The 12,350-nt window shown below is 44.6% G+C and overlaps 1 protein-coding gene across 1 annotated transcript in view; it reads left to right on the top strand.

The window, feature by feature from the left end:
- Window positions 1–1,408: 1,408 nt before the first annotated feature.
- TEKT4 (tektin 4) overlaps window positions 1,409–12,350 on the top strand; it is a 57,103-nt gene continuing 46,161 nt past the window's right edge. The window contains exons 1-2 of the mRNA XM_066576608.1: window positions 1,409–1,981; window positions 9,795–9,865. Of these exons, the coding sequence (XP_066432705.1) occupies window positions 1,451–1,981; window positions 9,795–9,865 (602 nt within the window). The 5' untranslated portion in view covers window positions 1,409–1,450. The remainder of the gene's footprint in view (window positions 1,982–9,794; window positions 9,866–12,350) is intronic.

The following is a 12,350-nucleotide window of genomic DNA, read 5'->3' on the forward strand; positions in this document are numbered from 1 at the left end:
ACTATTGGGGTCACTATGACTTCTGTGGGCAGTGTAACTATTGGGGTCACTATGACTGCTGCGGGCAGTGTAACTATTGGGGTCACTATGACTAATGCGGGCAGTGTAACTATTGGGGTCACTATGACTAATGCGGGCAGTGTAACTATTGGGGTCACTATGACTAATGCGGGCAGTGTAACTATTGGGGTCACTATGACTTCTGCGGGCAGTGTAACTATTGGGGTCACTATGACTGCTGCGGGCAGTGTAACTATTGGGGTCACTATGACTGCTGCGGGCAGTGTAACTATTGGGGTCACTATGACTACTGCGGGCAGTGTAACTATTGGGGTCACTATGACTACTGCGGGCAGTGTAACTATTGGGGTCACTATGACTGCTGCGGGCAGTGTAACTATTGGGGTCACTATGACTGCTGCGGGCAGTGTAACTATTGGGGTCACTATGCCTACTGCGGGCAGTGCATCTATTGGGGCCACTACTGCGGGCACCGTTATTGGGGTCACTACTGTAGACACAATTATTATTGGGAGCACCATTACTACTGAGGGCATTGTTACTATTGGGGCCACTGAGGGGGGCACAATTACTAGTTGCTGCCACCAAAATAATGGAGGTTCACAAGTGCGTATTTTGCGTGCACAATTCTGTCGCGCGGAAAATATACGGAACATGTTCTATTTTCCTGCACAATCTACACAGGGAAATAGAGCAGAATACTAATTAGGCTAATTAGCCCTTTCAATGTACTGGACCATGGCTGACACCTAAACAACACCCTCATTTACCTTGTACAGTATTTTTTATGATAAAGGTGGCAACCTAGTAGTGATGGAGGGACATAGGATTTCACTATACATTAAATTCTCCTTCATTCATTAGGAGTGTGTATATATTATACATATACATATACCCCCTATAGGTAATGAATATTTACATATTCATGAGTCATGACCCGCCCCTTCTGTTTTATATTCCTATTTAGTCTCCTGCTCTATGATTGGCTGTCTCATGAACACGTGACACAGAAAAGAAACTGTTTCCCAGCAACGGGGTACAGCTTCAGCTTGCTTATCTAGTTTCCATTGTAACTATAGCAGAGCCGCCCTGCTTTCTCTGATTGGCTGATTATCTCTTGGTCACGTGACGGAGCCAATCAGGACCAATGAGGTTGCTGAAATTGCTCCATAGTGCCGAACTTGAGTGTAATATAGATATATGCCTCCAGAAGGCATATTATAACTTTCTGTAACAGCTCAGCCATATTCAGCAATTCCAGCAACCTGGTTGGTTGGTTGGGTTGGCTGATTCAACCTGATTGGTTGTTTGGGCTGAACTGTTACAGAAATTGCTAACATGCTTCCGGAGCCCCGTCCCTTAGCAACGAGACGCCGCGACACCCGATAGTTTACATGTCACCATAGCAACTGAGGCCCAGCGATTCAGCATGTCGGCTCCGGTGCTCGTGTCCCGCCCGCCAGCCCCACAGAGTGTCCCCGCGGAGAGCCTCCCGGTCCACACGGTGGAGGCCGCCTATAACACCGGCGAGCACTCGTCCTCAGGCCTGGCCACCTCCGGGTTCCGCACCGCTAAGTACCTGCTGGAGGAGTGGGAGCAGGGCGGCTACTCGTCCTACTACCAGGCGCTCTCCGACCGAGACTGCTCGGAGCGGCTGCGGCACGAGGCCAAGCGGCTGGCAGCCGAGTGCGAAGCCCGGGCGCAGCGCAGCCAGGCGGACAGCACCAAGCAGCTGGGGACGCGGCTGCTGGATGTCTTCTTCTGGAGCTCCGAGCTGCAGCGGGAGATCCGCGACGTGACGGCCGAGACCGCACTGCTGCTGCAGCACAAGAACCGCCTGCAGAGGGCGCTGGACGCCACCGAGCTGCCCTACAGCATCGCCACCGACAACCTGCAGTGCCGGGAGCGGAGAGCCGGGGCCGAGCTGGTGCGGGACGGGGCGGAGGTGGAGCTGCTCAGGGTAATCAGCCGTGTGCTCCGTCTATACAGGGCGCCCCCTAGTGTACTCTTATAGAGGGGCTGGAGGCCGAGCTGGTGCGGGACGGGGCGGAGCTGCTCAGGGTAATCAGCCGTGTGCTCAGTCTATACAGGGCGCCCCCTAGTGTACTCTTATAGAGGGGCTGGAGGTCGAGCTGCTCAGGGTAATCAGCCGTGTGCTCCGTCCATACTAAGCGCCCCCCTAGTGTACTCTTAGGCCTCATGTCCACGGGGAAAAGAAGAATTAAAATCCGCAGCGGATTTTAACTCTTCTCCCGCGCACGGATCCGCACCCCATAGGGATGCATTGACCACCCGCGGGTAGATAAATACCCGTGGATGGTCAATAAAAGTGATTTTTAAAAAAATGGAGCATGGAAAAATCTGGACCATGCTCCATTTTCGTGCGGGTCTCCCGCGGGGTCGGCTCCCGCGGGCTTCTATTGAAGCCTATGGAAGCCGTCCGGATCCGCGGGAGACAAAAATCATATTTTACTTACACGCTCCGGTTCTTCTCTTCGGCGCCACGCCATCTTCTCTCAGTCGCGGCCGGATCATTTTGCTTCGGCCCGGCGCATGCGCGGGGCACGTCACCAACGTCATCATGCACATCCGCCGAGCCGAAGAATGAAGATCCGGCCGCAACGAGAGAAGATGACGCCGCCGCGAAGAGAAGAAACGGAGCGGATGGGAGGTGAGTTTATTCTTATTTATTCTCCTTTTCAGCGCTCATGTCCGCGGGGAAGGAGGGACCCGCTGCAGATTCTCCATGGAGAATCTGCAGCGGATCTGATTTTCCCCGTGGACATGAGGCCTTATAGAGGGGCTGGAGGTCGAGCTGGTGCGGGACTGGGCGGAGCTGCTCAGGGTAATCAGCCGTGTGCCCCGTCTATACAGGGCGCCCCCTAGTGTACTCTTATAGAGGGGCTGGAGGCCGAGCTGGTGCGGGACGGGGCGGAGCTCCTCAGGGTAATCAGCCGTGTGCTCCGTCCATACAGAGCGCCCCCTAGTGTACTCTTATAGAGGGGCTGGAGGTCGAGCTGCTCAGGGTAATCAGCCGTGTGCTCCGTCTATACAGGGCGCCCCCTAGTGTACTCTTATAGAGGGGCTGGAGGCCGAGCTGGTGCGGGACGGGGCGGAGCTGCTCAGGGTAATCAGCCGTGTGCTCAGTCTATACAGGGCGCCCCCTAGTGTACTCTTATAGAGGGGCTGGAGGTGGAGCTGCTCAGGGTAATCAGCCGTGTGCTCAGTCTATACAGGGCGCCCCCTAGTGTACTCTTATAGAGGGGCTGGAGGTGGAGCTGCTCAGGGTAATCAGCCGTGCGCTCCGTCCATACTAAGCGCCCCCCTAGTGTACTCTTAGGGCTCATGTCCACGGGGAAAAGAAGAATTAAAATCCGCAGCAGATTTTAACTCTTCTCCCGCGCGCGGATCCGCACCCCATAGGGATGCATTGACCACCCGCGGGTAGATAAATACACGCGGATCGTCAATAAAAGTGAATTTAAAAAAATATGGAGCATGAAAAAATCCGGACCATGCTCCATTATCGTGCGGGTCTCCCGCGGGGACGGCTCCCGCGGGCTTCTATTGAAGCCTATGGAAGCCGTCCGGATCCGCGGGAGACCTAAAATAAGAATAACTTAACCGCAACGGACCGGGCAGGTCTTCTCTTCTTCACGGCCGGATCTTCTTGCTTCCGGCGTGCCGAGTACATCCGCCGGCCGAAGAAAGAAGATCCGGCTGCGAAGAGGAGAAGATCTGCCCGGTCCGCTGCGGGTAAGTTTATTCTTATTTATTCCTATTTTCAGCGCTCATGTCCGCAGGGCAGGAGGGACCCGCTGCAGATTCTACATGGAGAATCCGTAGCGGGCCTGATTTTCCCCGTGGACATGAGGCCTTATAGAGGGGCTGGAGGCCGAGCTGGTGCTGGACGGGTCGGAGGTGGAGCTGCTCAGGGTAATCAGCCGTGTGCCCCGCCCATGCATAGTGCCCCCTAGTGTACTCTTATAGAGGGGCTGGAGGCCGAGCTGGTGCGGGACGGGGTGGAGGTGGAGCTGCTCAGGGTAATCAGCCTTGTGCCCTGTCTATGCAGAGCGCCCCCTAGTGTACTGTTATAGAGGCCAATTGTAGCCTGAAGGCTGGGCTCACACGAACGAATATAAATTGCGTATTCCGCGATCGGAGTCCACACGGCAGATCTGCGGGCAGTGAAAGGCATGTAGTTTTGAATTTTCCTTCACACACGTAGATGCAAATTGCGTATTCTGCGAACGGAAGAAAAATCGCAGCGTGCTATATCTTAGCGCGGACGGCCCCTATTCAATGGATGCGAGCGTTCCATCGCCCATATGCAATTAACAATGCGTACGGGCGGCGAAAACGCTCGCAACTTGAAGGCTGCCTGCACACGCGGAATCTGGGCCTGACCGCGGCTGGCGGCACTGCGTATCTGTCCGTCGTCTTCTATTTCTGGACACTGGCTCCCGATTCTGCTGAGCACATTTGCGCCGTGTGCAGCCGGCCCTAAGGCGGGGCCTCCACGGATGGAAATCCCACAGAAATCTCGCAGAATGTTGGCGCGGGTTTGAAGCGGCTTGTCCGCCTGTTTTCCACCGTGGCCATCTCTCGCCATAGAGGGAAGAGAGCCGCGGCAGAAACGGCGATACAACTGACATGCCGCGGACTTGAATTCGCTGTAGCGAGCATCTGCACGAAAAACGCTCGCATACGCGATTTTCCACGATCATTCGCAATTACTTGCCGCGATTAGTCGCAGTTCTTCCACATGCCGAGTCCGACTCGTTCACGTGAGCCCGGCTTAAGACTGGATTCACAGCAGCAAATAGAATCCATTGGTTTCTATGAGTTCCTTCACATTTCCGTATTTCGTGGGCGCCTTTCGGTCACACGAAAAAAAAGGGCCTTATTTTTCTGCGTATTTCCGCACCAAAGGTCCCTATAGACCTCAATGTAGGGTGAGCGAATACGCGGACTACGCAAGGAGATGCGTCAAACACTGCGGGAAAGAACACGCCTGGAACTAAATAGCCATTTCAATTTTTGCGCCTTCGTTTTCCATGCAGAAATAAACGTGCCTAATGGGGCAAAAAGTACGGGAAAATATGGCGGTGTGCACGCAAGAAAGTATTCTTCATATCGCAAAAGCACAGCGCCGAGGCATTCGCAAATGTGCTTACGCTTGTGTGAAGCCAGGCTAAGGCGAGCGACACAAAAGCGTGTATGTATTTACATGCGCATTCGCTGAACGCGTGTTGCGTATTTCCGCATGCAAGCACCGCTTTTACCGTACTCTTTGTGTGCGCAAATGCACGCCAGAAAAAAAAAACACGTATCGAAGCGCTCAGCCTTTGAAACAGCCGATTAGTGTTATGAGTTCAAGATGCGCTCCTCCACTACACAAATGCGCAGGAAAAAAACAGCACGAGGCGTATTTTGTTGTGCGACTGACGTGCACTTGAAAAATCCGCGCATGCTAACGAACCCACTGAAATCAATGGATGCTATTCTCTGCATATTCCGCGCACAAATACGCCCGCGTGACACCGGCCTGAGGGCTTATTCACACAAGTGCGTTTGTTCGCGCAAAAACCCAGTGAAGAGGAGCCATTGATCTGATGAGTGCATTTTAGTCGCGCCAAAAAGTAGGCTGCGCAGGGACAGAGAACGTATGAGGCTAATTAACCATCCCAATTCTGGAACTGTTACGGCGGGTTCTTAATCATGACCGAATGCGCACAGTGTGCTCACGCACAGACTACAGTAAGCACTCTGATGCTGCGCAACAATGCAGCACAACACCCCCCATCCCCTGCGGGCTCATGCATTCACCATACACTGAGTTACAGAGTCGCTGGAGTTCAGACCTCTGTGTGTATGGAAGGAAGATGCTGTAAGGCCCTATCAGTGACCGGAGTAGGAGTAGGGGCAGGGTGGTCCTAGACATCTGCTGAGGGCCTGGCCAGGGAAGGCCATGCATTACTGCACACCAGACCAGCCTGCCTCTACATATGAGGCAGTATTATACTAGTTATATTCTTGTACATAGGGGGCAGTATTATAGTAGTTATATTCTTGTACATAGGAACAGTATTATAGTAGTTATATTCTTGTACATAGGGGGGCAGTATTATAGTAGTTATATTCTTGTACACAGGAGCAGTATTATAGTAGTTATATTCTTGTACATAAGGGGCAGTATTATAGTAGTTATATTCTTGTACATAGGGGGCAGTATTATAGTAGTTATATTCTTGTACATAGGGGCAGTATTATAGTAGTTATATTCTTGTACATAGGATGCAGTATTATAGTAGTTATATTCTTGTACATAGGGGGCAGTATTATAGTAGTTATATTCTTGTACATAGGGGGCAGTATTATAGTAGTTATATTCTTGTACATAGAGGGCAGTATTATAGTAGTTCTATTCTTGTACATAGGGGGCAGTATTATAGTAGTTATATTCTGGTACATAGGGGGCAGTATTATAGTAGTTGTATTCTTGTACATAGGAGGCAGTATTATAGTATTTATATTCTTGTACATAGGGGGCAGTATTATAGTAGTTATATTCTTGTACATAGGGGGCAATATTATAGTAGTTATATTATTGTACATAGGGAGCAGTATTATAGTAGTTATATTCTTGTACATAGGGGCAGTATTATAGTAGTTATATTCTTGTACATAGGAGGCAGTATTATAGTAGTTATATTCTTGTACATAGGGGGCAGTATTATAGTAGTTATATTCTTGTACATAGGGGCAGTATTATAGTAGTTATATTCTTGTACATAGGGGCAGTATTATAGTAGTTATATTCTTGTACATAGTGGGCAGTATTATAGTATTTATATTCTTGTACATAGGGGCAGTATTATAGTAGTTATATTCTTGTACATAGGAGGCAGTATTATAGTATTTATATTCTTGTACATAGGGGGCAGTATTATAGTAGTTATATTCTTGTACATAGTGGTCAGTATTATAGTAGTTATATTCTTGTACATAGGGGGCAGTATTATAGTAGTTATATTCTTGTACATAGGAGGCACTATTATAGTAGTTATATTCTTGTACATAGGGAGCAGTATTATAGTAGTTATATTCTTGTACATAGGGGGCAGTATTATAGTAGTTATATTCTTGTACATAGGAGGCACTATTATAGTAGTTATATTCTTGTACATAGGGAGCAGTATTATAGTAGTTATATTCTTGTACATAGGGAGCAGTATTATAGTAGTTATATTCTTGTACATAGTGGTCAGTATTATAGTAGTTATATTCTTGTACATAGGGAGCAGTATTATAGTAGTTATATTCTTGTACATAGGAGGCACTATTATAGTAGTTATATTCTTGTATATAGGGAGCAGTATTATAGTAGTTATATACTTGTACATAGGGGGCAGTATTATAGTAGTTATATTCTTGTATATAGGGAGCAGTATTATAGTAGTTATATTCTTGTACATAGGGGGCAGTATTATAGTAGTTATATTCTTGTATATAGGGAGCAGTATTATAGTAGTTATATTCTTGTACATAGGAGGCAGTATTATAGTAGTTATATTCTTGTACATAGGAGGCACTATTATAGTAGTTATATTCTTGTATATAGGGAGCAGTATTATAGTAGTTATATACTTGTACATAGGGGGCAGTATTATAGTAGTTATATTCTTGTATATAGGGAGCAGTATTATAGTAGTTATATTCTTGTACATAGGGAGCAGTATTATAATAGTTATATTCATGTACATAGGAGGCACTATTATAGTAGTTATATTCTTGTACATACCAGGCAGTATTATAGTAGTTATATTCTTGTACATAGGAGGCAGTATTATAGTAGTTATATTCTTGTACATAGGGGCAGTATTATAGTAGTTATATTCATGTACATAGGGGCAGTATTATAGTAGTTATATTCTTGTACATAGGGAGCAGTATTATAGTAGTTATATTCTTGTACATAGGAGGCAGTATTATAGTAGTTATATTCTTGTACATAGGGGGCAGTATTATAGTACTTATGTTCTTGTACATAGGAGGCAGTATTATAGCAGTTATATTCTTGTACATAGGGAGCAGTATTATAGTAGTTATATTCTTGTACATAGGGGCAGTATTATAGTAGTTATATTCTTGCACATAGGGGGCAGTATTATAGTAGTTATATTCTTGTACATAGGAGGCAATATTATAGTAGTTATATTCTTGTACATAGGGGGCAGTATTATAGTAGTTATATTCTTGCACATAGGGGGCAGTATTATAGTAGTTATGTTCTTGTACATAGGAGGCAGTATTATAGTAGTTATATTCTGGTACATAGGGGGCAGTATTATAGTAGTTATATTCTTGTACATAGGGGGCAGTATTATAGTAGTTATATACTTGCACATAGGGGGCAGTATTATAGTAGTTATATTCTTGTACATAGGGAGCAGTATTATAGTAGTTATATTCTTGTACATAGGGAGCAGTATTATAGTAGTTATATTCTTGTACATAGTGGGCAGTATTATAGTATTTATATTCTTGTACATAGGGGCAGTATTATAGTAGTTATATTCTTGTACATAGGAGGCAGTATTATAGTAGTTATATTCTTGTACATAGGGGCAGTATTATAGTAGTTATATTCTTGTACATAGGAGGCAGTATTATAGTAGTTATATTCTTGTACATAGGGGCAGTATTATAGTAGTGATATTCTTGTACATAGGGGCAGTATTATAGTAGTTATATTCTTGTACATAGGGAGCAGTATTATAGTAGTTATATTCTTGTACATAGGAGGCAGTATTATAGTAGTTATATTCTTGTACATAGGGGGCAGTATTATAGTACTTATGTTCTTGTACATAGGACGCAGTATTATAGCAGTTATATTCTTGTACATAGGGAGCAGTATTATAGTAGTTATATTCTTGTACATAGGGGGCAGTATTATAGTAGTTAGATTCTTGTACATAGGGGGCAGTATTATAGTAGTTATATTCTTGCACATAGGGGGCAGTATTATAGTAGTTATATTCTTGTACATAGGAGGCAGTATTATAGTAGTTATATTCTTGTACATAGTGCAGTATTATAGTAGTTATATTCTTGTACATAGGGAGCAGTATTATAGTAGTTATATTCTTGCACATAGGGGGCAATATTATAGTAGTTATACTCTTGTACATAGGGGGCAGTATTATAGTAGTTATATTCTTGCACATAGGGGGCAGTATTATAGTAGTTATGTTCTTGTACATAGGAGGCAGTATTATAGTAGTTATATTCTGGTACATAGGGGGCAGTATTATAGTAGTTATATTCTTGTACATAGGGGGCAGTATTATAGTAGTTATATACTTGCACATAGGGGGCAGTATTATAGTAGTTATATTCTTGTACATAGGAGGCAGTATTATAGTAGTTATATTCTTGTACATAGGGGGCAGTATTATAGTAGTTATATTCTTGTACATAGAAGGCAGTATTATAGCAGTTGTATTCTTGTACATAGGAGGCAGTATTATAGTAGTTATATACTTGTACATAGGGGGCAGTATTATAGTAGTTATATTCTTGTACATAGGGGGCAGTATTATAGTAGTTATATTCTTGTACATAGGGGGCAGTATGATAGTAGTAATATTCTTGTACATAGGGAGCAGTTTTATGGTTGTTATATTCTCATGCACTAGGGATATTACTGCAGGTAGTCTCATGACCCTCTGGTTTATAATTAACTAAGTTTTTTCTATATTATGAAGGAGGTGGAACTAATTAGAAATATTCAAGAACTACTGAAAAGGACCCTGGAACAATGCATCCAGCAGATAAGGTAATGTTGAGATATGGTACCATATTTGATAATCGTTGGCATCAATTTATTTGATTTAATGCCCCATACAGGGCAAGATATAAAAAATGTGATCGGCTGTTGTCATTCTCATTTTATTCTTTATGATTTACCATAATCCACCATTGTAAAGCCTTACTGCCACCTGCAGGACAAACCTAGAATTAAGTAACTTTTTTCCTTTTCATTTGTACCAGGGCCTGGCTTAGGTTAAAGTTTCTTCATTTAATATAAAAAAAAATTAATGGATCCATCTACAATCCCGTGCCTGGATTGAAAATTGGATTCAAAAGGTAAACAAATGGGAATCTTAGCCTGGTGTCACATTATGTTTTCTAAAATCCGCAGTGGTTCTGTCCTCTTTCTGTAAACTGTACAGGGATGGAAACCAGAACGGAACCTAGTCTGCGCCATAGACATGAATATGTAAACTGGGGGTCTCCGTTTTATATGGTTTCCCTTCCTGTAGAGGAGCGTCCTCTCACATATTCACTGCTGAGGTTCCACCCAGGTTCCTGTCCCTGCAGTTTACTGCATAGAGGAAGGAACCAGCGCTAGTTCCACAGAACGCAATGTGAAATAACTGAGACTTACCGTTTATCTAATGAATCAGTCAGTTGGTTCCATCCAAAAACTGAAATCTACTCAAAGCCTCCGTTTAATGTGGCCTCCTTTTGCATCTGTTTTAATGCAACCATTTCTTTAGAGGAAATATTATTTTATCTTCCTTCTGAGTAGTGATATGTGAACTTCTGAAAAAATTGTTTTGGCTGAATAGTTTTTACATTCCAAATTAGTTTGAACCAAATCGTAACTTCATCAATAGTCCTAAGGCTGCATTCACACGAACGTATATCGGCTTGGTTTTCACGCCCAGCCAATATACGTCGTCCTCATCTGCCAGGGGGGGGAGGATGGAAGAGCCAGGAGCAGGAACTGAGCTCCCGCCCCCTCTTCGCCACTCTGCACTATTTGCAATGGCGAGAGGTTGTATGGGGGCAGGGTCAGTTCTCGGAACTTAGCCCCGCCCCTGTACTGCCTCCTTTCATTGCAAATAGTGCAGAGGGGCGGAGAGGGGTGGAGAGGAGGCAGAGAGGGGGGGGAGCTCAGTTCCTGCTCCTGGCTCTTCCATCCTCCCCCCCCCCCCTTCCTGCAGGACGTAAAAACTGAGCCGATATACGTTCGTGTGAATGCAGCCTCAAACTGGTGTATTACACTGTCGGAGAGCAATAAAAGCCCTGTATAATACTCTCAGGTCACCTAGGAGGGGAATTAAGTATTTTAAGTATTTTAAAGTTGTTTTAAGGCAAAGGTAATGAGGATCGTCACCGTGACAGAAAGATTCCCTAAAAGGACAAGAATATGCTCACCGAGGGAACTACTAGATATAAAATAAAATATAACCTTTATTTGGAATAAAATTAAAATATTACAACAGCGTGATCACTCTCTATTAATTATGTGCCCATCAAAAGGGCGCCATCAAACAATCAGATAGCTTGGATAAATATTGTGTCTTGGCCATTAGAATGTATAGATCCAGTAGTCGGGTTACACAACTGTATTGGTGTCTCATAAATTCACAGTGTTGTGACCACTGGATATATATACCCACATTAGGTGTATTAAGCCGCATGAAATTGTAAGGGCACCCCCCTAAAGAAAACTCTTTTACACGGGTCGGTGACCACAGAGTCAATAATACAAAATGACTCTTATGTAATGCGACAAAATGTCACTGCAAATGACGGGGCATAAGCACCATATTGACAATGGTAGCAGCTATGTCACTATATCACTTGTATGACAGTAAGATGGTGATAATGGTGATCACTATCACTAGTGTATTGAAGCGTTGATAATTGCAACAATCATATCACCACCAAGTAATGCGGCTACCCTAATAACGGGATTTCTTTGCCAATTATCCAAGATATAATACATTCAGTTATAAGGGTGAAGGTTAAGAATGTATTATCAGCATTCATTCAGCTTGCCGCCTTTGAGCGCATATTTCTGTTTTTATTATGACACTCATTGATTATGTGCAGCCAGTGCAATAGGTATATAGGGTCATACTAGTATCAGCATATGACTCCCATTCAACACCAGGACTGCTTAAAGGCCTAATACCAACGCCATCGATGTGAATAGGCTGGACTTATCTTTACTCTCCGTAGACGTCTATAAACTAATCTCATGTATGGCGACTATACACACCGTCAGGGCACCAGTCTAAGTAACTTAGGCATAGATTGTACGCCTTATATATGTCAGCACTGGTCCCTTAGATAGCAACTAATACACCATAAAAACGGTGTTTAGTAAAGCATCATGCACCATCAACGCGTTTCTGCAGTTGTACGTGAAACAACTGTGTCATCAGGACGGTACAATAGATGCAGTCCTAGATAGTATGACTGCGTCAGAGATTAACAAAATACTGATGCAGTCATAAATGCTATAA

This window comes from Eleutherodactylus coqui, chromosome 8, assembly GCF_035609145.1.
Source record: "Eleutherodactylus coqui strain aEleCoq1 chromosome 8, aEleCoq1.hap1, whole genome shotgun sequence".
NCBI lineage: Eukaryota > Metazoa > Chordata > Amphibia > Anura > Eleutherodactylidae > Eleutherodactylus > Eleutherodactylus coqui.